We start from the raw sequence: 26,752 nt of genomic DNA, 5'->3' as shown, positions 1-26,752 counted from the left end.
TTCTTGTACTACTCATTAGGTTAAAAATAGACAGTTATTGAAGGATTTATGACACTCATTTTCATCTGCCCAATGTATGAAGTATTTGATACATTTGTATATGCTGGGCAACTCTGCACAGACGAGATTCAGTCGCGGAGGTGAACATAAATTATTTAGCGCCTAAGTTCTATCAAGGACCCAGTCGGTCTCTTGGGGTATTATGAGAGCCACTGCTGAGGAATAAAGGTGAAGTCCTCAACAACGGGAGCAGAGAAAGGCTCAAGTTTCTACAATATGATACAAGCAGAAGAGACAACCCAGCTGTTTTTTTTTAGTGGGCTATTTTACGACGGTGTATCAACATCTCAAGTTATTTAGTATCGGAGTGAAATGAAGGTGATAGTACCAGTGAAATGAGTCCAGCATCCAGCACTGGTAGTTACCAAGCATTTGTTCACGTTGGGTTGAAGGAAAATTCCGGAATAAACCTCAACCAGGTAACTTGACCCTCCTGGGATCCGAACCTGCCCACCTGATTTCGCAATCAGACTTGCTAACCATTACTCCACAGGTGTGGACAACCCTGCTTGTAGTGGTTAATACAGAACCAGGTTGGGGCAGAGAGCTTTAGAAGGCAGTCCCATCACTCAATAGTTCCTCATTAAACACTAAAGCAAATCACAAAACAAAGGAGAAAATATATCAATAAATACAAATTACTAGTGCTTTAAAATTAATTGACCAATATGGAAATGACTGGACAATAGTTTTATATACAAAGGACGATGGACGCTACCTCAAAGAGATTTACGAATATAGACCCAGAAGAAGAAGATACATGCGTCCTCCACAAAAAATAGGAAAAAACAGTTTCAACTTGTTTAGAACTGTTACATGTTCTGGCCAGAGAACGGAAAAAAACAATTGGTCTTATGTATTTGATTGATGGTGATGAAAAAAAATTATGGTTTACCTAACGACACTTGCAAATGCAGAGGTTATATCAGTGTCACTGGTGTGCCGGAATGTTGTCTTACAGGGGTTCTTTTACATGCCACTAAATCTAGTGACATGAGACTGTCGAATTTAAACACATTTAAATGTTATCGACCTGGGCAGGGATCGAACACGCAACCTCGGGTGCAGAATGCTTGCGCTATACCAACTCTGCCATGTAGGGCGACCGATGGTGATGAAGATAATGATAATAATGATGTACTGGACTACAGAAAGTGGTAAAATACGGATTATATATTATAATCTCCACCAATTAATCATATGCAATACTCACAGTAATTAAGAATGTGGACTGAACAAAACTGTATTTTTCCTCCTGTTTTGCAAAACACTGCATCTGTAAATCATTCACAATCCTTCAACCAAACCAAGGTCACAACACACATCATCTTCTTCACCAATCTCGACCTGTTTAATAACATTAACTACCTGACCTTACATTATTAAAACTTTCATTTTTTTTACCTTGATCTATTGTTGTAGTTTGCCAATGCTAAAGACTTCAATTCGCGCAACTTTCTTACGACAGTCCCTGTGGTGTGTCGTAAGTTATTTTCATTTATCAACTTCTATCTTCTTAATTACTGCGCGTCTCATTAGATGTTTTTTATTTTTCATTGCAAAGTTTGGATCCTTACAAAGAGTGGACTGCGGTGAAGAATATCTGTTTAATGTAAATGAGCAGCCAGGCGGTCATGACTAGTTAGTCACAAAATTGCAACTGATTTATTTTTTGGTAAATCTAGGATGATGCTCGAGTTTTTTAATAGAATGTTCCAGGGTAGAGACTTTTATTATACAGTTCTTTGAATTTTGCTCTGGAGTATGTAGTAGATCCACAATCTTATATCAGGAAAGGGAATATTTATTAGGGGCTTTCTATAATATTTGTTCCTTTCTTTGCCAAAGAGTCTGCTATCTCATTTTATTGGATTTCACAATGGGATATCTAATGAAATAGCCACCGGCGTGGCTCAGTCGGTTAAGGCACTTGCCTGCTGGCCTGAAGTTGCGTTCGGGCTCCGGGTTCGATCCCCACTTGGGCTGGTTACCTAGTTGGTTTTTTCCGAGGTTTTCCCCAAACGTAAGGTAATCTATAGCGAATCCTCGGCCTCATCTCGCTATCACCAATCTCATCGACGCTAAATAACCTAGTAGTTCATACAGCATCGTTAAATAACCAACTAAAATAAAAACAAATAAATCCATTGAAATGACATTTATATTTGCAGAATTCTAATGGTATTCCGAATTTCATTAATTTTCAATTTCTAAGTTTAACTGATTTTGATTTGGAATAATTCAAAATCATAAGCTTATTAAAAAATGTTATGTAACTTGGAGTTGCTCAAGAGCTAGAAACTGAACAATTTCCTATAAATTCCGGCACCTCTATTTTCATTGTTGTTATGTAAGGATGTTTCCTTTCTCGATTTGAACATTCTTTTGTTAATTGTTGACATTGTTAGATTTTGTATGTAGAATGATCAGGAATAAAGAAAAGTTGAATACAGAAAATGTTTGTCTTCTAATGAAGAATATTACATTGGCGACGAGGAAAACTACATATACCATTACTAGAAGATTCAGATATATTGGAAAACAAACAACATGGCAGAAGAAAGGCATATTGGAAAAATGCATGAATTCAACCCTGGGATGCATGATTGGTTAGTTCATAAAAGAAGAGTTACAAATTTCTTTCCCGCTAACAAAATAGAAGAAGAAAAACGAAACAAATTAAGCTTTATTCTTAAATAGTTTGGATAAAGATGGCTATAAATTTATTAGTAATTTATGCGTACCAGAGGAGCCAGAGAATGTATCTTTTAGTGCATTGTTAATACATCTTGACAGACATTTCTTGCCAAAACTATCTATAATGTCTTTTTGACTTAAATTTAATTTGGTAATCGGGAAGAGGAGGAATCCTTATTAGACTGGCTGGCTCACTTGCGTTCTCTAGTCTCACCTTTCAAGTATAATAATGATTTGGAAGATAGAATTTTAGATCAGTTCATCATCAAAGGACCAGTTAAGGACAGACTGATTGAGGACGATTAGCTTCAACTCTTTTTAGAGAAGGCTATATCTATCGCCTCTGCTAAAGAGTCTGCAGCTTTCCAGTATGACTTATCAACATCAAAGACATTAATACAAGTGAAAGAGGAACATATTGGTTATGTACAGAAGTATGAAGAAAAGGAAAAGACGAGAAACTCAAGAACATGTCTCGTCTGTGATGTAGGACATAGTGCTGCATTTTGGCGCTTCAAAAATCTAAAATGTGACAAGTGTGGACTGGTTGGTCATTAAAAAAAAAAGTATGCAAAAAAGAACAAAAATGTTTAGTGGATAATGTGATTAAAAATGTTAAGAGTAATTTTATAGTTCTGTAGAGTCTGATGAAGAAACTTTGTTTCATGTGGATTCAACAATATCAAGGTCACATCCTCTCACTTCAGTGTTAGTTTTAGATGACATACAAGTCAAGTTTGAAATAGATACAATTTCCTAATTGTAATTTGTTGAACACTGATAAAACTTTTTAACCTACTTTAAGACTCAAGCACTTGGAATGATCAATTTTAATGTGAAGGATAATGAGACATGTTATGGAGTTCTTCCATTGTATGTTGTAGATTCAAATGGCCTCTCCTTTGCTGGGCCGCCAATGGTTTAATCATACAGGCTTTAAAATATCTAAACCGAATAATGATTGTTTTTGGAATTCAGAAAATTCAGCCTTGGCTAAAAGGATGAAAGATAAATTTCCCTTTGTTTTTTTGTTTTTTTTTTTCAGATAAAATAGGCTGTTTTAAGAAGAGAAAGTTAGCATTAGAATTAAGAGAAGGAGCTCAACCGAAATTTATTCGGGCCAGAAATGTGCCTTTTGCTTTAAGAGAAGGTGTAGAAGCAGAAATAAATAGATTAACTAAGGAAGGTAATCTAGTTTCAGTGGACTATAGTCCATTCGGATCTCCTATTGTGTCAGTATTAAAAAAAGGGGGTGGTATTCGAATTTGTGGTGATTTTAAACTAACGTTAAACCCCCTTCTAAAAGGTAACCAATATCCTTTACCCACACCTGAGTATATATTTCAAAAAGTGCGAGGATCTATCAAATGGTTACCAACAAATGCAGTTAGATGAAAAGTCACGGGAATTGGTAACTATTACAACTCATAAGGGTTTATTACAATATACTCGCTTACCTTCTCGAGTGGCCTTAGGGCCTGGTAAGTTTCAGAAACAAACTGATATATTATTGGAAGGTGTTGAGAGGACAGTAGCCCTGTTCGATTTTATAGTTGGAGGTAAAGATCTACAGGAATTAGAAAGTCATCTAACTGAAGGGCTGCATTGATAGAAGAAGCAGGATTGATGGTTTCTGAAAAGAAATGTGAAATCGGTAGGGAATCTTTAAATTTTCTTCAGTTTAAAATTGATGCTAATGGCATCCATACTACAGATGAAAAAATTAAAGCAGAACAGGATGCCCCTAGACCAACTTGTGTTCAAGAATTGCATTCTTTCTTAGGTTATGTTACATACATATCAAAATTTTTACCTCAGGTGACAGAGATATTGAACTCTTTGTATAAACTTTTGAAAAAGAATAATCCTTGGAATTGGAGTATTGAATGTGAAAGAGCATTTATTGGAATAAAAAAATTAGCCTGTTCATCTAGATCCTTAGCTCATTATGATGCGGAATGTCCTCTTAGATTAGCAGTTGATGCTTCTAGTCACGGGTTGGGGGCAGTGTTACTCCAGAAAAAAGATAATGTGGAAAAGCCTATAGGTTATGCCAGTAGAACGTTGTCGAAATTCGAAGAAGCGTATTCAATGGTGCAAAAAGGAGGCTTAGCCATCATTTTTGGCGTAAAGAAATTTCATGCTTATTTGTTTAGTAGACAGTGAACTTTAATTTCTGATCATAAACCTCTTCAGACTATATTTGGTCCAAAATGTGGTATTCCAGCTTGTGCTGCAAATAGACTACAGCGATGGGCCTTGTATTCGGCCAATTATCAATTATCAATTTATAAGTTTCATCTAATAAAAATGTAGCTGACTGGCTGTCAAGAGCCCCACTTCCTAAAGTATCTAGTAATAACAATGAACAGGAGGAAATAGCTCTTAATTATATTTCCGACTCTAATTCTGATTTGCCCCTTGGCATTCTTGCTTATACAAGAAAAGACTTAACAATAATGCAAATAATAAACTCAACCAAGTTTGGGTGGCCAGAAAAGGTAAATGAGAAGTTAGTTCCATTCCGTAGGCATAAAGAAGAGCTATACGTGTTAGGGATATTTTGTTATGGGGATATCAAGTTGTTATTCCTGAGGGATTAAGAACAAGATTATTGCAAGAATTGCATGCCTCTCATATGGGGATAGTTAAAGTTAAATCGCTTGCGCGCTCTAATGTTTGGTGGCCACATATGGATCAAGACATAGAGTCACTCGTAAATACTTGTAAAGAAAGTGCAGAGAATAGAGACAACCCTCCAAAACATAGTTTGATACCTTGGGAATATACAAAAAAACCCTGGTACAGGCTACACATAGACTATTTAGGTCCTATATTCAATCATTATATTCTTTTTATTCTTGATAGCCATTCGAAGTGGATGGAAGCTTTTGTTACTAAAAGTACGACTTGTGATATTTCAATCACCTATTTACGACAAATGTTTGCTCGTTTTGGCCTTCCAGAGACACTGGTACCGGATAATTATTTATCATTTAAATCCGAGAAGTTTCAGAATTTTTTAATACATAATGGTATAGATACAGGGGCGAATGCTAGTCACGGAAGTTAGGCTTGCTCTTTTATTCATAGGGGAAGATGGGAGGATATAATAATTCATAATATAAAAATAATCAGACCCACATAAATAATTTATTTTATAATTATGAAATCATTATGAGTCATGGATTATATTCGCTTATCAGATGTAAAAGTTCGATATAATATAACAAACATGGCCAACAAACAGTTTATTTAGTTTTTTCGACCTTGCCAACCAATGCATATTGTTGTATTGAGCTGCACTGAACAAATGCACATATTCTCTATAATGTCTGTCTTCTCTTGAATAGTCCTTCGGGAAAATGGATTTAATAATGGCGTTTCAATAACACACAATTCCGAACTCATTGCAATACTTCAAATTAATGTTTAAGAATTAATAATACATTCAGCAGGTAACATATGCATTCCGCTCATACAATTACATTGCACTCGCAAATCACAGCACATTCCCACTGTCAATACTGCTCTGTGTAACGTTAAATAGTCGTTGGTGTAGCTCTCGGACCAGAGCTTCAAACAACATATAACAGAAGCATGTGCGCCTAGGACGGACTGAGGAGGAAGGCACTTGCGAGCGCATCATATTCTCGCTGTTTCTACGACTTTCCTGTAGCTCCGAGAAACGAGCAAGCGTTGCGATACTTGGCGGTGTGCAACTTGCAGATGGTAATACGCCTATACAGTATTCCAAAAATCAAAATAAATTTTAATGTACGTAACGCCATTTTGAGAAATACACATTCTACGAAAATATTGGGCTTGCACAGCAAGCATAGCATGCTCGGAGAAATCGCCCCTGGTATAGAATTTAAGTCAGGGGCTCCATAACATGCTGCAACTAATGGGGCGGCTGAAAATTCGGTCCACACAATCAAGAATGCTATACTTAAAGCATTGAGCAAGGCTGGTGATCAGGGATTAATTGAATTAGCGTTACAACGATTTCTCATTGACTATAGGAATACAAAACACTGTACAACTGACATTTCCCCTGCTCAAGTCACTTCTCGGGAAACAGATTAGATGTAGATTGAATTTACTCAGGCCTCCTACAAATAGTAACAAAGTTCAACAGCATCAAGAGAAAGAGATTCAGAAATATGGTGGGATAAATAGACCTTGGTAAGTAGGGGAGAAAGTATGGGTCAAAGACTACCGAAAAAAGGAAGGTTGCAGGAATAATAGAACAAATTATAGGTCCTCCTCGATTCAGGGTGGCTATACCTTCTTTACAAAGCAGATGGATTCGACATGTGAATCAGCTGAGTAACAGGTCCAATATTCCTGTTGCATGGGGAAATTCAATTTTTGATTGAAGGGGAAATGAGGATGAAAACAAGGAATCATTAGAGATTAAAGAGGCAGATCAATAGATTGTTCAGGTGATAATACTATTGAGTTGCCAATAGAACATAGTGATAACATTGAATGTGACAGTAGTAGTAGAGTGCTTGATGATATTAGAGCCCATCGGGAGATTAAGTCTCCGAAAAGGCTCATTGAAGAAATGTAACATTTCTTTGTATTATTTATTATATTAAAATGAAATATAATCGCTGATTATATTCTATTTTTAAGGGGAAGAAGTGTTATGTAAGGATGTTTCCTTTGTTGCTGTGAACATTCTTTTGTTAATTTTGTTGACATTGTTAGTTTTTCTTTGTAGAATGATCAAGAATAAAGAAAGGTTGAATACAGAAAATATTTGTCTTATAATGAAAACTATTACAATTGTTATCTGTATGTGAGCCATCTGTGTAAATATGACTCCAATCTGTTTTAGGGCACCTTGTTCGACTAGTCTCCAAAGGTACTGGTTTTCAAACAGTTGGGTTTTTCATCTAGTTTACATGGAATATTTTGAGTACATTCAAATTTAACTCTAACAGTAAAGTGTGATAGTGGATCACTTGGAGGTGGGAGTTTTTCTAATTTATTTGAAAGTTCTAAATCATATTTAATTTGGATCTTTCCAACATTTTTGGAAAGAGTCTTCTTAGAATTCCAGATAACGTTTATAACATCTTTTTACTCCATAGTCATTGTCAGTTACTCAAACAGTGTGGTAATTTATTTTTCAATTTTCTTAGCTATCTGCACGGCTGTCATTGTAGTAGATATAACACCACTTGTTATTAATCTTAAAGATTGGTTTTGAACTATTTCTAATTCTTGTCAATGTTGATGTAAGAAAGCACTTCGCTTCCTCTTTTCTTACAAGTAAACCTCTCCAGTTCGCCTGTACGTTTTCAGAATGAAACATATACTGAGACATAATATGCACTGGTAGAGTTTATTGATATACCTTCTAGCTGCTAATGGTCATGGAAAATGAAGGTACAATTTCGAAGTGTGAACTTCAAAGTCATCAACATATATTAACATATTTGCAGATTTATGAGTCTTAATGGGCAAAAATGCGGCAGTGGGCAAAGTGCAAGTCACCAGCATTCATAAAGTGATCAAAATAGAACTTTACAGTGCACCATGAGCACTTGATGTAGAAAGAACCTCCACAAATGTCGCAAAACTTCACTGCTGGTATGAGAAAAGCATACTGTTTCAGTACTTCAAAGCATTCAATGGGATCATTAATGTATCTTGATTTATAAAATGTATATCGAATCATGTCTTTGAATCGTGGTGCCTGTAATTGATTGTAGAGAAATGAATGCAGAGCGACAATGGTATCTCCATCATGAAGTTTTGAATAAAAATGGTCATCCTTCATTGCATAATACGATATAGTCCTCCAATATGTTTTGTACTGTCTGAAAATGAATACGTCTAATGGTTGAATAATACCAGTAGTTCCTTTTGGAATTTATCGAACTTCCCAGCTGGAGCTGTTGTTGTTCGCACTTGTTCAAGTTACTAATGCATCAACATCTGATAAAATGGGATTGCAACAGCTGCGAAAATGGTACCTAAATTGCTATTGGCCAAATGCAGGTAGGAGGAATTTACTTACGGTGAATAGATGAACATCGTTAAACAATGAACAAGTGTGAACAACAACAGCTCCGGCTGGGAAGTCAGTAGAAGTTCGACAAATTCCAAAAGGAACTACCAGTATGATTCAACTGTTGGATGGGACGTACTCATTTTCAGACAATACAAAACATATTGGAGGACTATGTCAGATTATGCAATCAAGGCTGACCATTTTCATTCAAAACTTCATGACAGAAATACTATTATCACTCTGCATTCATTTCTCTACAATCAATTTCAGTCATCGTGATTCAAAGACATGATTCGATATACATTTTATAAGTCAGGATACATTAATGATCACACCGAATCGTTTCAAGTGTGAAGCAGTACACTTTTCACATTCAACTTTTGCGACATTTCTGAAGGTTCTTTCTACATCAGGTGCTCATACTGTACTGTAAAATTTTCTTTTGATCACTTTATGAATGCTGGTGACTTGCATTTTGCCCACTGCAGCATTTTTGTTCATTAAGGGTGATAGATCAGCATATATATTCTTATATATTGATATCTTTGAAATTCACACTTAGAATTTGTACCTCCATTTCCCATGACCATTAGCAGATAGAAGGTATATTAAGAAACTCTACCAATGCCTACTATGTGTCAGTATATGTTTCATTCTGAAAACGCACAGGAGAACTGGAGAAGTCTACTTGTTAGAATTCCAGTTCTCGATGGAAAAATGCTTTGTTCACAGTAAATGAAGACGGATTGGTCTCCAATCATATTACTGGTGTCCAGCGAGGTTCTACAGTCTCTTTAATGTATGTGGTTGCACACTAAAATATACCATGATTCCCAGAGGAGAGCAAAAAAATAACGCAGCAAATATAATAAGTGTTGTAATATGTTACTTGCTATGGTAATAATAATTCTGGTGAAACATATCATTTCCGTACAAAAATATATTGAGCCAACAATAAAATTAACCACAGATATATGGTAGATAGAAAGCAGTATCATACATGTAAAATGTATGTCCTTCGTCGTTATAGTCTTAATACAGATCTTGATTCCATCTCTTCCTGGTCTCAACAATTTGGGCTTAACCTAAACGCATGTAAATCACAGGCTATTCTGGTCGCGAACCATAGATTAATTCCTAATGTCAACGAATATTCCACCTGTGAAACTGAATAAAACAATCATCCCGTTTAGCTCTACCGTAAAAAATCTCGGAGTGCATTTCGAATCTAATCTCAATTGGGATACGCATATTAAATATACATGTAAGAAGGCATTCTCTATTCTCCATTCACTAAAAAGATTGTACCATTATCCATCTAAATTAAAACAGACGCTGGTACAGACACTCATTCTACCCCACTTCGATTATTGCGACGTTTTGTTCAGTGATCTCAGGATTGATTCCGCTCAGAAACTACAGCGTGTTCATAACGCGTGCGTCTGCTTCATTTGTAATGTTCAATACTATGATCATATCTCACCTTCTTTCGAGAAGTTGTCATGGCTTAGGTTACATGAGAGGAGCAATCTGCACTCACTTTCTCTCTTATATTGAATTATGTACACTTCATCCCCCTATTATTTATTTGCTCATTTTCATATTCTGTCTTGCTATCATAATATTAATACTCGATCACAACGCGATAACACGCTAGAAATTCCACTTCACACATCATCTCTGTATTCCTCATCTTTCACTGTTGCTACCTCTCGTCACTGGAACTCTCTGCCGCCTGAAGTCAAGGGCTGCTGAACATTGAAATCTTTCAAATCCAAGTTAGAAAATTATCTTATGACGAGTTGCCAAACTAACTTATTATTATGACAAGTGTTGTATTGCATGTTTCAACGTATTCACATTTTTTTTTTTTATGTTCTAGTGATATTTAACTTATTTTATATTTTTGTTTTCATATTTTCTGATAATGGATAATATAATGTGATAAGTTGAGCTATATATAATCATAATTTTCCTTACTGTGGGTACTTAAAAATATTGTATTCATTGTATGCTTTGTACTGCACTATTTTATTATTATTATTATTATTATTATTATTATTATTATCATCAATAATTGTCTTACTTATTTTTATTCTTTGTATGTCTAATTTATTTTGACCTGCTGTTCACATTTTATTATGATTTATTTTTCTTTGTGTATGTTATATGTTATGTCTGATTTCTACTTACTTGTTACATTTTATTATTATTATCTTATTCAGTTTTGTGTGTAAAATTGTAATGTACTTTGTAAATTTGTATTGTTTTTTGTAACGCAGTTTTACTCCTGGTTAAGTGTTAGAGAAGGCCATATGGCCGTAAATCTGCCAGGTTAAATAAATCATTATTATTGTTGTTGTTATTAAATGAAGCTGAGAAAGACCGCAAGAAAAGCTTAACCAGCACAGTACACTCACCTCTCAGAGAATACTTCATGCTCCTCTGAAGATACTTCCACTTTCTGTTCTGGTAGAATTCTGTCCAGATCGAACACATCTTCCTGGAAAAATTATTAAATATTGAAGAGAGCTTTAATTGAGCACTTGGAATCAAATTCAACCTTGAAAACATGTGCATGTGATTCATGAAGGTTCTGCAAAACACTTCCACAAATTGCTACAATATTTTATGCAAAAAAAAGTAAATGGTTACATATTGAAACATTAATACTATTTCTGTACACATCATTGCTGAAAGTTTTATTTTCTCAAAATTTTGAATCTCTAATACATGTTATTTTAACTTAAGATAGCAGAATATAAAGTTTTTGCCTCAATTTATGCAAACTGGCCTTAGTTGTTGTTACTATAAAATAATATCTTAGAAAGCATGATGATAGAGATATTCCGATAGTCAATAGAATGTAATATAATCTAATAATATTTTATTTAGAGTTCAGTCTAATTGACATATCACAGTTTAAAATCAATAACACTTACAAATGCAAATGATCATTGCATATTATGAAATTGAAATGCAAACTTTTTCGTCCTTGCGGCTCATCAGACATTTAACTCACAATATCTTACTGGTATACAATTTTTCATATCTTTGCTGTGAAATGCGTACCAGATAATTGAAATTTACAATCTTGTATATATAATTAAACAACTATTTACATGATTAAATCTATGATAAATAACAATCTGACATTTAAATGAGTACAGGTATTAAAATTATATATGATAAAATTGCGACTAAAATGTTTTATTGCTCTTATATTTCAAATTATAAAATTGTGATCATTACAGGGGCGTATTTTGCGGGCTACCAGGGCTACCGGTGGTAGCCCAAGGAAATTACAAAAGAAAAAGTTTATAATATAACATAATGTAATAATTTTGTATTATTAGTTTTACCATAGTAATTAAAATTAAAATAATTGTTAGATATATTTTGTGTAATAATAGGGTCAGCGGTAGCCCAAACCCTTTAACCAGTATACGCCCTGGATCATTAAAACAACATGATGAAAAACAATATGATTCCTCATAAACTTCATAATAAGCCAATAGAATTATGAAGTTTATCAGGAATCATATTGTTTTTCAGCATGTTGTTTTAATGATCACAATTTTATAATTTGAAATATAAGACCAATAAAACATTTTAGTCGCAATTGTATCATATATAATTTTAATACCTGTACTCATTTAAATTTCAGATTGTTATTTATCATAGAGTTAACCATGTAAATAGTTGTTTCATTATATGTACAAGATTGTAAATTTCAATTATCTGTTACGCATTTCACAGCAAAGATATGAAAAATTGTATAAGATATTGTGAGTCAAATGCCTGATGATGCCCAAGGGCGAAAACGTTGCATTTCAATTTTATAATATTCAATGATGATTTCAATTTGTAAATGTTATTGATTTTAAACTGTGATATGTCAATTAGATTGAACTCTAAATAAAATATTATAAGATTATATAAAATAATATATAACACAGACTGTTAAAGAACAATGGAAAGATCATAACTAGAAGTGGAATGAGGCATGAAACTTGAAATATATTGTCAGTGTGAAGGCTTGTAAAATTTTTGATGAGACCAATTCCACAACAGATAAAAATCATAAGTAGAGACGAATTTCATGCTCTATAAAATCCCAAAATATGCATGCATTCATGCACGATCAAGCAAAAATACATTAAAATACGCACTTTCATTTTTGGTCCAAATTTCTTATTTTACTTCACTTCTTTTTTCTTTTTTTGCACAGTCAACCATTAACAACATTCCTAAATTGGTTTCTGTGAGGTTCCTGTGCATGTCAGGCAATATGTTTTTGTAGGCAGAGAATGACTTCTCTACATCACAAGAAGTTATGGGTTCAAACTTAAATGAAGATATTTGTAACAGTGTCAGGTCAAATCCTTCATTCAAGTTTTCGCCATAAATAACCTTTTTCACTGAAAAGAGGAATCCGTAGTCCGGGTTCACATTTATGTCCCTGTCCAATTTATTTTAAAGAAGTTTTGTAATGTTCTGCAAAGAACAACTGTCGCAGAAAATATTCGCAAACAGAATAGCAGTGCTTACCATTTTACTGCATCAATTCCAGAATACAACATCCCCATATGATCTAATAAAATCCTTGTGTTTATTCCACTGTGCAAAGAGTAAACTTTTGGAACCTTCAATTTGAGGCTTATTAGAACCACATTAACACAGCAAACAGAATAAACAAGCACATTAACCACTTACGAGGTTCACACACTGTGAAGACAATTTTAGAAGAATCTAAATTGGTACTGGAAAAGGAAGAGAGAGAGAGTATTTACAACTTCCCTGAAAGAGTGTGATTTTAACCTAAATTGTTTGTTGGCAGTTTCCTTGAACCCTCAATATTTCCTCCCTATTATTCTCAAAATTTCCAACGTAATGATTACATTTATGACATGCAGTCTGTAGGCGGCCGCCAGTAAAGTGTTGTAAAAGTGAACTTCCATCCAGGGGAAAGGTCCTCTAACACCGTATTGTGGAAATCTTAACGTTTTATTTAATTTTTCTGTTATTTAGTTTTTTTTTTCTTTTCCTTCGTCAATCCCGATTCCTGAAGCTAAAATAAGGGACATAAAATCGAGAAACTGTGGTGTCCACTCAGAACATTAAAACATGCATTTAAACTGAACATAATGTATATTATATGTATGATTAAGCTAAAACTTGCCTAAATATGCATTATGCATGTTTTTATTCCCAAAAAGGCCAAAACATGCAAATATGCACGGCAAAAGTACACATATTTGGAATCAGAAAGTTATGAAATTGATAAGTACTATGTTTGAGTTATATGTATTCTGTATTCCTATAAAAAAATACATTTGCATGAAATTCTCGGCCCTAATCGTAAGTATACGATGCACATGCAGATGTTATGAATGTAGTCTAGGAAATTATATAAAAAAAAGAATATGGGACATTGGAGCATGCAGTGTCAATAAAGTTGTGAAGAGACAGCACATGGGTTACTTAACAATGTGGCGTATTTTCACAGATTTGCATGTAAAAATCTAAACCAAATTGTTATAAACAAAGCTGCATTATTATTATTATTATTATTATTATTACTATTATTATTATTATTATTATTATTATTATTATTATTATTATTATTATTATTATTATTATTATTATTACTTGCTTTTCTATAAACTTTCTTCTTAAAACAGTCAGAGAACTTCCAAATCTCTTGTGAGTTTTGAATAAACCTATATACCAGCTTGAACCTGTAGTAATTGATAGACCACTACAACAAAGGGGAATTTTGTAAAGTTAAATGAAATCCTGTCCATAGGCACAATATCTTTGTCCATATATTCCAGATAGTTCTCTGTTAACTACCAGAAATATATATTTGTGAATTATAGGGATATCCTGAATTAGCACCAACAGAAAGAGCACGTGTACTTTGAGGGATGCACTTTGCATGTGCATTTGTTTTTCGGTATATAAACGTTGAGGATATACGTTGTGTATTAGTATATTAAATACTCTTAAAAACAACTAAAAATGGCAAATTTTTGTTATGTTTCTGTAAGTAAAATCCAGGGAAAGCTTTTTGTCTTCAATCAGGTCCCGAAATATTCTGAATATATGCTTTAAACTTTAAAAAATATAAGTAATTAAATTGCGCCTCGAAAGTATTAAATAAAAGTAACTACCAGTACTTCAAGTAAGGAATTATTGACTACAGTTTCATTTTGGAAAAGGAAAAAGAAAAATTAATAAAAACATATGCAACCTCGACAGCGAGCTATGTTAGCTTAGATTATATGCAGTAGTTGTAGGAGTCTCCGAAGTTTACGCCTGCAGTAAACTCTCTATATACTAGGATGTTTATTATCCAGGACGATCCATAGTAAAATCCATTTCGTGAATAATGTTTTTAATGTACTGTACCTTAATTATTAAAACCATGTTTTAACTTCAAATTTTCAAAATCATCCCACACAGTAATCAAAACTGCATGTCCTTAACCTACAAATCGCACGACTAATCGTGATACTACTGCGATCATATTATATCATCCTATTAAAAATTGCATTTGATCTTTCTGCAACTACAGGAAAAAATACAAGGAATTCAATCTCGATAGTCCCTTCCCTATAAAAAGAAAACCACATTGGTGGCTGCATATCCTGTTTTTAGCGTACGGTTCATAAATATTAATGATTAATGAGGGCAATATTCACCTTCGACATTGTTCCTATTTTTTTATTCGTGCACCTCGTTCTCAAAGTTCTCGTTTAGGTTCATGAACATTCAATTTACTCGTATCTGTATTCTGCATACTGCAGATTTCCCCACCCATCTCGGGGAATCGCTCAATATTATATAGGTTTACGTTATTATTTATTGTAAATTAAATTAAATCATGAGGTACGACAATATTGAATTCTATTAAATTATACTAAGTTATACAAAATAATTGTAATATAATTTTGACACGCACAGAAAATCAATAAGCAGGAAAACATAATCATATGTAGCATATAACATAACATAGCCCTACATGCTGCACCGCATGGAAAGCTCCTGCCATCTAGCAGTGAAACTTCGCATAAGATATCCCTATTATTATATTTCAAATATAAAAATGAAGCCCGTTCAAATATAAAAGTATTTGAAACAAGCAAAAAGTTAATAATGCACTGTTAATGGTTTCCAATTACTTAAAAATTCACTATCGTCCTGTACATCTGTATACTGACAGTGAACAACTTACATCAACTTCAGATTTCACGAATGCATAGCCCATAGACACTGGAGTTTCTTCAACTGTTATCTCTGATTTGATTTCGTAACTGTGGTCCATGTATTCTGCCTTCATGCCCGTCACTTCCAGATGAGATAAATCTCCTTCCTACAGACAGAATGACAACATGAATGATTTTATTTCACTGTTTTAAAATTGACTTCATTTTAATAGCCGTCAGTTTGGTTCTGCATGTCAATATTAGCTATTTCTCTCAACACAGGCAACAAGTTAGACAAGACAAATGAAAGCAAAAGGGAATAAGATCTTAGGGATACAGACAATCACTGATACACAGTCTACTATATACAGTCGCGAAGCTCAATATGTAGTAAAAATGCAAACGTGGATAGTTGCCCACCACTAGGATCGCTACTATCGCCTCATCATCGCAGATCTCTCTCCTAGCAGCCGACAAAATATGTTACACTTTCGTTGTGTTCTTTTGGAAAAATTAACACCTTCCTTCCATTATTGAAATATTAAATGCATAAAGTTAATTTATTATTTTAATGAAGTATATTAAATTCCACCATAAACTCGAACATACCTGCAAGAAATAGGTTAATATTATTTGTGTTTGTGCAAAACGAACTGAAATTTACTATAATCGCTTCACTCGTTCAAGATTATAGCGATAATTAACTATGAAACCAATAAATATTAATTTGCATTTCTCTTTACAACAATAATAATGGAAATATGAATTAATGGATTAACTTATGTACGTGTACCGGTACTTGTAGTGTAGGCTTACGTAGTTGAGGTTAAGCAATAATAATCACACCAGAATTGGGAATAAAACGTGATTAACAGGGAAAGGATTTATATGTAAATACATATTTACTTATAAAGCTAATATAATTTATATTTTGCATTATCTTTATGTTTCACAATGTGTAGGGTTGAAAAATCCTACTTTTATTTTCCATATTTTTCCATATTTTAGAGTTTAGTACATATTTTCGTTAATTTCCATATATTTTCCATATTTCATATAAAATAGTCCATATTATATTAGGTTTAACAATAAAACAAAACAAAATTCCATTAACTTTTAAAAATACATTTCAACAATAGAGATTTAAACACATGTTCAGTAATCCCTTTAACATCAGAGTTATTTGAAAATTAGTAGTCCTATCAACAATGGGAAAGTAAGTTACAAAACTGTATTAATTTAATTTAAAATTTTTAACAGACTTCAGTTGTGCAGCTCAACAGTTAAATGCCAGTCAGAGTACACATAGGTTCAGTTTTGTAAATCATACTATAAAGACGGTAAATATGCCAAAAGTACGTCATTCAGTCAATTTAAAATCAAAACTAACAAGTTACATTTCAGAATTTAAAGAAGATGGTTTATCAACTGACAATAAAATATTATTTTGTAATTTGTGTCAGTGTGCAGTATCATCTACACAAAAGTTCCTGGTGCAACAACACATTACAACTAGTAAACATCAGGCCAACAAACAACTAAATTCCAAGCAGAGACAATTGTTTTTAACACAACCAACAACATCGAATGTAAGATCTGAGTTTAACATCGACCTGTGCCGTTCTCTCATCTCTGCTGATATTCCTCTCTACAAACTAAAGAATAAGGTCTTCAGGGAATTCCTTGAAAAATATACTCAACATACAATCCCGGATGAGTCAACACTTAGGAAGACGTATGCTCCATCCATCTACGATGAGACAATACAGAAGATAAGAGATGAAATTAAAGATAGTTCAATTTGGGTTTCCATTGATGAGACTCCCGACAAAGAAGGTAGACTTGTTGGTAATGTAGTTATCGGTTTGTTAAGTGAACAATATTCTGAACGAATTCTTTTACATTGTGATGTTCTAGAAAAGTGCAATAACAAAACTATAGTTAAACTGTTCAACGAAGCTATGGGTATCCTGTGGCCAAAGGGTATTATGTACGATAATGTGTTATTCTTTATTAGCGATGCTGCCCCTTATATGGTCAAAGCTGGACAAGCATTATCTGTTGTATATCCTAAATTGACTCATTTTACTTGTGTGGCGCATGCATTTCATCGTGTGGCAGAAGTGGTCAGAGACAATTTCCCTAAAGTAGATTTGTTGATTTCATCAGTGAAAAAAGTATTTCTCAAAGCTCCCAGTAGAGTTAACGTGTTGAAAGAAATGTACCCTGAAATTCCATTGCCACCAAAGCCAATTTTAACTAGATGGGGTACATGGCTAGAAGCAGTTGAATATTATGCCGAACATATAGACTCTATTAACAATGTTCTCCTTGCATTGGACTCTGAAGATGCAGTCTCAATTGATACTGCGAAAACAGTTACCTGTGACATAAGTGTGAAGAATGACTTAGCTCACATTCAGCATACATTTTCATGCATCATAAAAACGCTCAAAAGTCTCCAAAATAGGCACCTTTCACTATCTGAAAGTTTTGAAATTATAAATAGTACTGTGGAACAACTGAATCGTGGTAGAGGTAAAGTTGCAGATGCAGTAAGAGCTAAGGTGGACACTGTACTTTCAAAAAACCCTGGATATGAAGAACTACAAAAGGTTGTTGCTGTGATGAGTGGTGAATCAACAGTGAAGATTAACTTGGACTTATCCCCAGCAGACATTGTGAAATTGAATTATGTACCAGTTACTTCTTGTGACGTCGAACGCTCTTTTAGTCAGTATAAATCTATCCTCAGAGACAATAGAAGAAGATTCACTTTTCAGCACTTGAAAGAAATGTTTGTAACCTATTGTTATGGTAACAGACAATAAAAATTGTGTTTTGTTGAAACTACATTGGAAGATAAGGTACGTCCATTATATTTTTTGTTTAGTTTGATTAAAATGTACCAATATTTAACGTACATAGTCATTTTTTTATAATTTTAAGTCCATATTTAATTCCATATTTTGGTAAAAATCCATATTTAATTCCATATTTTGGTAAAAATAACTACATATATATTTACATATTTCATATATTTTTAGTCCATATAAATCCGTTCCCTGGTGATTAATAAATTTTATTGTAACAGACTTTTTCTACGTCTCTATTAAAGTAACAAATAAAAATAACAACAAAATTAACAGCTATAATTAAAAACATATCCTTTGAAAAAAAAAAGTAGGCCTAAGCAATAATAATCCTACCAGCATTGAAAATAAAACGTGATCAATAAATTTCATTAAAACAAACTTAATTTTTATACGTCTCTAGTAAAATATTATTATTCCAATTATTGTATTTTAGCCATTATCATTTTCATTACAACCAATAACGAACATTTCACAAGCATCAATGTGAAATACGCAACGATCTAGCACTCGATGGAAATACGATTCAGTCCAAAGTCGACCGTGGACAGTATATTGTTCCTAGTTGCTAACCGCTTGGAGCGCTTTATCACGAGATTTGCAAAAAATCACCTCAAGCTTCGCGACTGTATATAGTAGACTGTGCACTGATAATGGGCCAGGTGTTCCTTGTGCAAATAATTTACATACTGAGAGGTTTGTACAATAACCTGGTAGAGAGCTTACACCATGTCTACAAATGTCTTTTAGAGTACGGTATTTTATTAATGATTACTCAGAACAAAAACAACAAACATCCTACTCTGGCACATTTATGCAAACAAATAGAAAAAAAAAAAACCGGGAGATTTTTCACTTTACCTCTGATGAAGTCTTATTTTCTTCTATGTTGTATGTGTTGTCATGTTGTACGTTCAAAGGATCATCCTCAGGTTCCATCTTAATTATATCCATCACAACTGAAAGAAAAGATTATGTAACTATGTTGTTAAGAAACTTTCATATAAGTTGTTACGATGTAATTCATATCACACTGCCTGTAAACCTGTACTTTCACAATAGACCTGCAAAGACCCTGGAATTTGCTACCTGCTAGTATTAAGGAGTGTCGAAATAAAGTTAAATTCAAATGCAAATTTGATAGGTACTTAGTCAGTAACAGAGACTTATCCAGACATGGCTTCTTGCAAATAGTTGTTTTATTCAAGCACAAAATACTTCAGTCTTCAGTAATTTATAATTATTCTCCGTTTAATTTGCACTTCAGTAATTAATTTGTTAACTTTTACAATAAACTGTCTACCCGCATTCTTCAATACACTACAGAGTCCGCCAAAAAATGTATACACTCTTTGTCGGACTGTATCAGGATATTGATATTGTTAATTGATTTGAATTACGAATATGTTGTAGTATGGTTTTCCACTCAACAGATCTCGGTACTTTCATCACGATAGTGAGAAAACAAAATGGCTGGAGTACGCTTGTCGATCGATCAGCGAAAATGCATTCATAGTTTATAAAGTTTGATAATGGCGTTGAAGTGCAGCAACAGTGCAGGTGGGAGTATGAAACAGAACCCCCAACCCGCCTAACAATTAAACGCAATATTGACAAGTTTGAGTATAGGACCCTTTTTCTATTATGGTACAGTCACTCGAGAAGTGTACCTCGAAATGTTGTTGTAGTAGTAGGTTTATCAACAAATAGGACTACACAATACACATTACAGAATGTATCATTTTACATTAATCAGCATATTGTTAGGTTTCAGAGAATCGAAAATTATATTAACATACATTACTCTTAGATCACAAGACATAAATACATGCACCTTGATTACAAAAGTTCTTATTATAATGAAATTCTTAAGTGAAATAAATATGTGATAATCAGTATAGACCTGTAGTTAAGTTTTAGAGAATCGAAAATTATATTACCGGTACTTTTAGACCACAGGACATAAGTAACCACGCAAAATATAATGCGAAAAGGTAGCCAAGTTACATTGCATTTATAAGTAATTCTTCAAGGGAATGCTATCAATTATAAAAGTAGCCTACCAGTACCTAATACATTGCTAATAATAGGTAACATGAAGACCTAAAAACTAAACATAATCACATTATGCAAAATAAAAAAAAACCATACTTTTTATGAGTGGATTTCTTTACATAATGTATTGTTATTTTAAATATATATAAGGGTGCGGCAAAACATCCTCTCTAATGTAAAGTTGAAATAAAAAAGAGATGGATCAAAATAAGGATACTTTATTAATATGAATGGTATCTTAATAGTGGGAATTTTCCATTTTTTGAATAACATGTCTCTCAAGTGGTGTCCTTCATTATCAATGCATTGTTGAATGTAACTTCGGAAATTATCCATCACTCTAAGTTAGCATTTCTTGAGGAATAAGACCAATTCCTTCCCGTATTGCATTTCTTAGGTCTGGCAAGGTCCTCGGCCAATGTTTGAACACCTCAGCCTTAAGATGCCCCCATAGAAAAAAATCGCAGGGTTCAAGGTCCGGTGATCATGCTTCATCACTAAAAAGAACCACAGCATCTTCAGCATCTGCATTATACATTTTCACTTATCGGGATGCGTGAATCATCAAAATTTCCGATATTACAGTGGACAGAACCCTCTTGAACTTCATGAAAAACCTCTACATAACGACCGTGTTACTGTATGGTGCGCGGTTGGGATACTTGGTCCTTACTTTTTTGAAGAGGATGGTGCTACTGTGACAGTAAACTCTCAGCGGTACACTTTTATGATCAACAATTTTTTGGCACCAAGACTCAATGTGCTGCAGATTGGCCAGGTATGGTTTCAGCAGGACGGAGCCATCTCTCACATAGCTCAGATTTCCCTCCAAGTCCTGAGACAGATGTTTCCTGGACGCATAATTTCTTCACGTGGCGACGTCCCCGTCCAGCACGATCACCGGACCTTGCACCCTGCGATTTTTTTCTATGGGGGCATCTTAAGGCTGAGGTGTTCAAACATCGGCCGAGGACTTTGCCAGACCTAAGAAATGCAATACAAGAAAAATTTGGTCTTATTCCTCAAGAAATGCTAGTTAGAGTGATGCAGAATTTCCGAAGTCGCATTCAACAATTCATTGATAGTGAAGGACACCACTTGAGAGACACGTTATTCAAAAAATGAAAAATTCCCAGTGTTAGGATACCATTCATATTAATAAAGTTTCCTTATTTTGATCCATCTGTTTTTTTTATTTCAACTTTAAATTAGGGAGGATGTTTTGCAGCACCCTATATATCATTGCTTGCGGAGTGATAGTACGTAATTTTATGCACATATGTAATATCAATAAGATGACATTCCTTGCTTTTTTAATAATATATATCCGGAAAAATATAAAATGGTTATTTGTATGTGAACTATATGCATTTATTAACCCCAGTGAAAAATAATACACTAGGAATATCTGCAAAAACAAAACAACAACAAAAATGGCTGTGCAAATGACAACATAAACCACTCACAAATATAAAGTAATTTTAAATAAGCATTTCAATCCAATTTGAAAAGACGACAACATACCTCTTGATGGTACAGCATCATGTTTCAAAATTCTATTGCCTTTACTTTTCCAAAAATCTGTGTCCTTAAAATGAGCCGAACACAATTTTACGTGAGGTGAAGGCACAAATTTATCTCTTTTAATAGCAACAAGCCACTTAGAAAGTAGCTCGGGCTTCGTCAAAGGGAACCTGTAAAGACAGATTGTTGCCTAATTATAAACTTTTTCAACTACGGTATCTAAGATAGGCATATACATATGTTACAGTTTCAATGTAGCTTCCAGAATTCAATTTCATTATTTTAAAGCTTGTGTACTTACTTGTGAAAAGAAATTCCTGACCCTCTAAGCCACGTGTTCTTGCAGTTATGCGCCGCACAGGAAACCACCATTTTACACTATTTACAAAGCATATAACTTCATATCAACTATAATAATATTTACAAGACATAAAATTTCATACTATTATCACAACAATTTACATCACTTTCACAGTGTTCACAAAAAAACACCCAAGACAAAACACAGCACAAGCAGGCCACTACCGTGTTTACCGAGTGTTTCTACCAGTACACAGTGGGACGGATTGCAATTCTAGCCGGAACAAAATCAATTTTCACATGTTCTCATTTTTATGCGTGTCCTATCTCAAGTTGTTCCTAATGAATCACAGAATGCTTATCTATGAGAAAGAAGCTTTCACACTAAACATACGCACGTCACACAATGATGTTGACGAGGATTCCCCCCGTAACCAGTTTTGTTGCTCAGCCACACTGAAATAGTGTAAGAAGCAAGCTTGTTTTCTGTGATCTGGGAGTGAAACATTTCGTGATTCTGAAATGGAAAATGAAGAACAACGTTGGTAGATAATTATTATATAAATTTTATGTTCATAATAACTTTGAATTTTTAGAAACGGCATGTTAACTGAACAGCGGGAAATGCGATTTTTTTAAACTATTTCTCAAAGTAAACGTTGACTTATAATAGGAGGGTCACACAGAGTCACATTTATTTTTATGTCAGAATGTAGGTTTAAGTGTGCACTTTAAGACTAACCTAGTTACATGTGCTCCTACTGACAGCTCTGCATGTGGTTAATTTTATTCAGACTCGGAACCGCTACCGGTGATTTTGCGCCGTGATCTATTTCCAATACTTGCCAATAAAAGTGTCGACTTGGATGAACTATATAAATATGTTTTGAACAAATTATGTATTGAAACATGTGATTCTAATAGTGAGAAGTGCATTCGTAATATTTTGAAAAATATTCGAAGTAATTTTAACAGACAATGGATGCAGTGTCACTGGAAAAAGGATTATTTTCTAAAAAACATTGTTCTTAGCAGGTCAGAGGCAACAACAAAGATATTTTTGAAGCTAGAACACAGGGGCTTATTTCTATATTTCGCTCTAAATTAGATCTTCTTATTGCCAAACCGAAATCTGGTGGCCCTGGGACATCAAATGATGGCAATATAGCACGTTGGTTTTTTTGAAAACCCACAAATTACAGCCAATATTACGGGCATTAGTAAGACTTCATTCACAGATTTTCCGTAATTTTATGCATCATTTCATGTGGATATTCAATATACAGTATATTGAGGCGTTTGAGAAGTACATCAGTATGATACAGCCCATTTATGTAAAATAGTTATATCCATGGTACTACATGCCATCCAGCGTGCATAAAATACTTATACATGTAGGAAAAATTGCAGAAACTGCATTACTTTCTTTTGGGATGTTATCTGAAGATGCTCAAAAGGCAAGACACAAACATTGACAAAAGTACAGGTTAGACCACGCTAGGAAGTGTCCTCGTGAGAGAAACTTAGATGTCCTACATGTTGTTAGTATCTTCTGATGCCATCATATCCCAGATCAATCGACATCCAAATACAAGAAATGTAATTTGAGGTAATTAAAGTACTACAAGTACCACCTGCGAGTGCCAACAACAGCACTGCTCGACTGCAACCTCAAGATGAGGACGACAGTAGCGCTAGCGGATGCGACACTTCTGGAGATACAACAGACGCTTCAGATTTTTAAACATTAGTCATAAAATTTACTACATATATTACTTTTCTCTTCATAGTAGTCTGTAAAATAATTTCTATTTACTTTAATTTTTTATTTGCATTAATTGCATGCAATTTCTATTACCGTACGATTCCTTTTTAGTAAATAGGCATTCTATACTAAAATAATAATTCTCATACAAATATTTCATCAAATGTCATAATAATTTACCTTCATTTTGCTATTTTCAACGATTCGAAAGGAATTTATCAATATTAGATTTTGTTCCGGCTAGAATCGCAATCCGTCCCACTGTGCAGTAGTAGGGCGGCGAAAACATGCGCAAACTGGTTTCAATTTTGAACAGGACATCAGCGCTCCGTGTGAGTCTAGTATACTATATAACGTCTTTGATCACTCACGTCTTGGGGCTCCTCAAATTTAAAATTCACCGTCTGCCACTGAGTTGTAAAACATGAGGTAATAGTGAAACAGATATTATCGGAAATGTAATGAAACCAGAACGATGGTTATATTCGAGTCTGATGTTTGTGTTGACTTATATACGTTAGAGGTAAAACCTGCAACTTACCTCTCCCACAACTGTAATCCCACGAAACAAAAAAATATGGAATTCCACACCGAAAGTGTAAACTTTATTGCCTATGCCTGGACTTTCAGGAACGAAAGAGATCAATTATGCCGTGAATGTATTGACAAAATAGATCTCACTGCTCCAGAGATGCGCTGTCGTGTTGTGTTAGCCACAAAGCTTTAATGAGAGACCATAAAAATAGATGTATGATTTGAGGCTTTCTCGGCGTTGGTTCGCTAATATGTTTTCGCGGGATATCAGCCGAGTTAAGATTTTGGAATGCTCCAAGCTTTCGACTGCTATCTCTGCAGCCATCTTCAGGGAAGTGATGTCCGAACAGTCGAAAAAAATCGAAGGAGAATTTGGAGGAAAAATTTAAAAGGTACGCAAAACGCGTCCTTGCAAGGGGTTGGGGGCTGTACAAAACTAAATATGTGAGCTCCAAGCCTGTTGGCCACTAGTCTCACTCCGGGTTACGCTGCTCCTCTGAAGGAGCTCTAGAAAATTTTGAAGGGGAAGCCGAAATTGGACGTAACCTCTTAGGTAACACATACGCGAGGGGACTGAGATTTGATCAAGTGATCACGGAACGGGGCGAGGAGGATTGGCTGGTGTTTGCCGTTAGGATGGCAAGACGCCGTCATCTGTTGTTCGATGACAAAGCATGTGAAGGCCGTCGGAAGAAGCGCCGTGATATCTAAATCTGCAATTTGAGAGGTCCTTGTCCTTTCAATTTGCGACTAATTGAGTGACCTCGTATATTTAATAGACTATTTATAGTATCTGAACTAGGGCATACATCGTTTATAATAAGGGGGGAATATATATGGGAAAGGGCATATAGGTCCGTGGCCCATTTCTTATAGGGCTCATCCCGACATTTGTCTTACGCCTGAGGAAAACCACGGAATACCTTAGGCGAGATGAGCTGTCTCATGTATAAGAGACTAGCCAATTTGGCTATTATGTTGGAGGTGATTGTTGTCATGAGCCTTGTTGAATCGTCTCAATTTTGAGACAAGCCATTTGGCTATATGATGACTCAATTACGAAGAGGGGGGAGAGATGTAATTAGTTAATTAATTTAAAGTAATTAGGGAGATTAATGGAGATATGAGTGCAGGTCCGTGGCCCATTTCTTTTAGGGCTCATCCCGACATTTGTCTTAGTAGTATAGCTAATGGACCTGTCTGGTGTCTACGCCGTAACCTAGGATCATACTGGCCGAGGCCAGATATGAGCGGGTTGGGGTTAGCACGAGCTTCCGCATACAGGTTCCTAGCCAGTCGAGCAATGAACTCGTCTATGGTTGGCAACTCTAGTTCATCATGGAACTTTCTTCTCGAGGCGACTCGGGGGAGATGGGTAATGAGTCGAATCACCTGGTTTTGGACAACTTGGAGTTTACGGAGATGGGACACTGCCGCAAACCGGCCTTGGACCAACTTAGGCCCTCTTACAATCAAGGTCATGAAGATCACGGACCGAGGACGGCAACCGATTCCAACCGGCGGTACAGGGCTCGCCGCCCGCCAAACTTCACACAGGAATCCCGGGAGGGGCGGAGCTTACGAGAGATGACAATTTCCGGATTGGCCGATTTGCCAACCAATCCCGTTTCACCTGAGACAGCCTAACATCTATATTACCTTTCGACTTTCTGTTCGGACATCACTTCCCTGAAGATGGCTG

The 26,752-nt window shown here is 34.8% G+C and overlaps 1 protein-coding gene across 1 annotated transcript in view; it reads right to left on the bottom strand.

Annotated features, from left to right (window-relative positions):
• LOC138693286 (zinc finger protein 271-like) overlaps positions 1–25,440 on the bottom strand; it is a 36,460-nt gene extending 11,020 nt beyond the window's left edge. Inside the window, exons 1-6 of the mRNA XM_069817145.1 lie at positions 25,058–25,440; positions 22,753–22,829; positions 22,452–22,621; positions 19,734–19,831; positions 16,029–16,166; positions 11,209–11,291 (exon numbers count right to left, since the gene is read on the bottom strand). Of these exons, the coding sequence (XP_069673246.1) occupies positions 11,209–11,291; positions 16,029–16,166; positions 19,734–19,831; positions 22,452–22,621; positions 22,753–22,823 (560 nt within the window). The 5' untranslated portion in view covers positions 22,824–22,829; positions 25,058–25,440. The remainder of the gene's footprint in view (positions 1–11,208; positions 11,292–16,028; positions 16,167–19,733; positions 19,832–22,451; positions 22,622–22,752; positions 22,830–25,057) is intronic.
• Positions 25,441–26,752: the final 1,312 nt, after the last annotated feature.

The sequence above is a fragment of the Periplaneta americana genome, chromosome 17, assembly GCF_040183065.1.
Source record: "Periplaneta americana isolate PAMFEO1 chromosome 17, P.americana_PAMFEO1_priV1, whole genome shotgun sequence".
In the NCBI taxonomy this organism is placed as follows: Eukaryota; Metazoa; Arthropoda; class Insecta; order Blattodea; family Blattidae; genus Periplaneta; species Periplaneta americana.
This window is presented reverse-complemented; position numbering and strand designations above follow the sequence as displayed.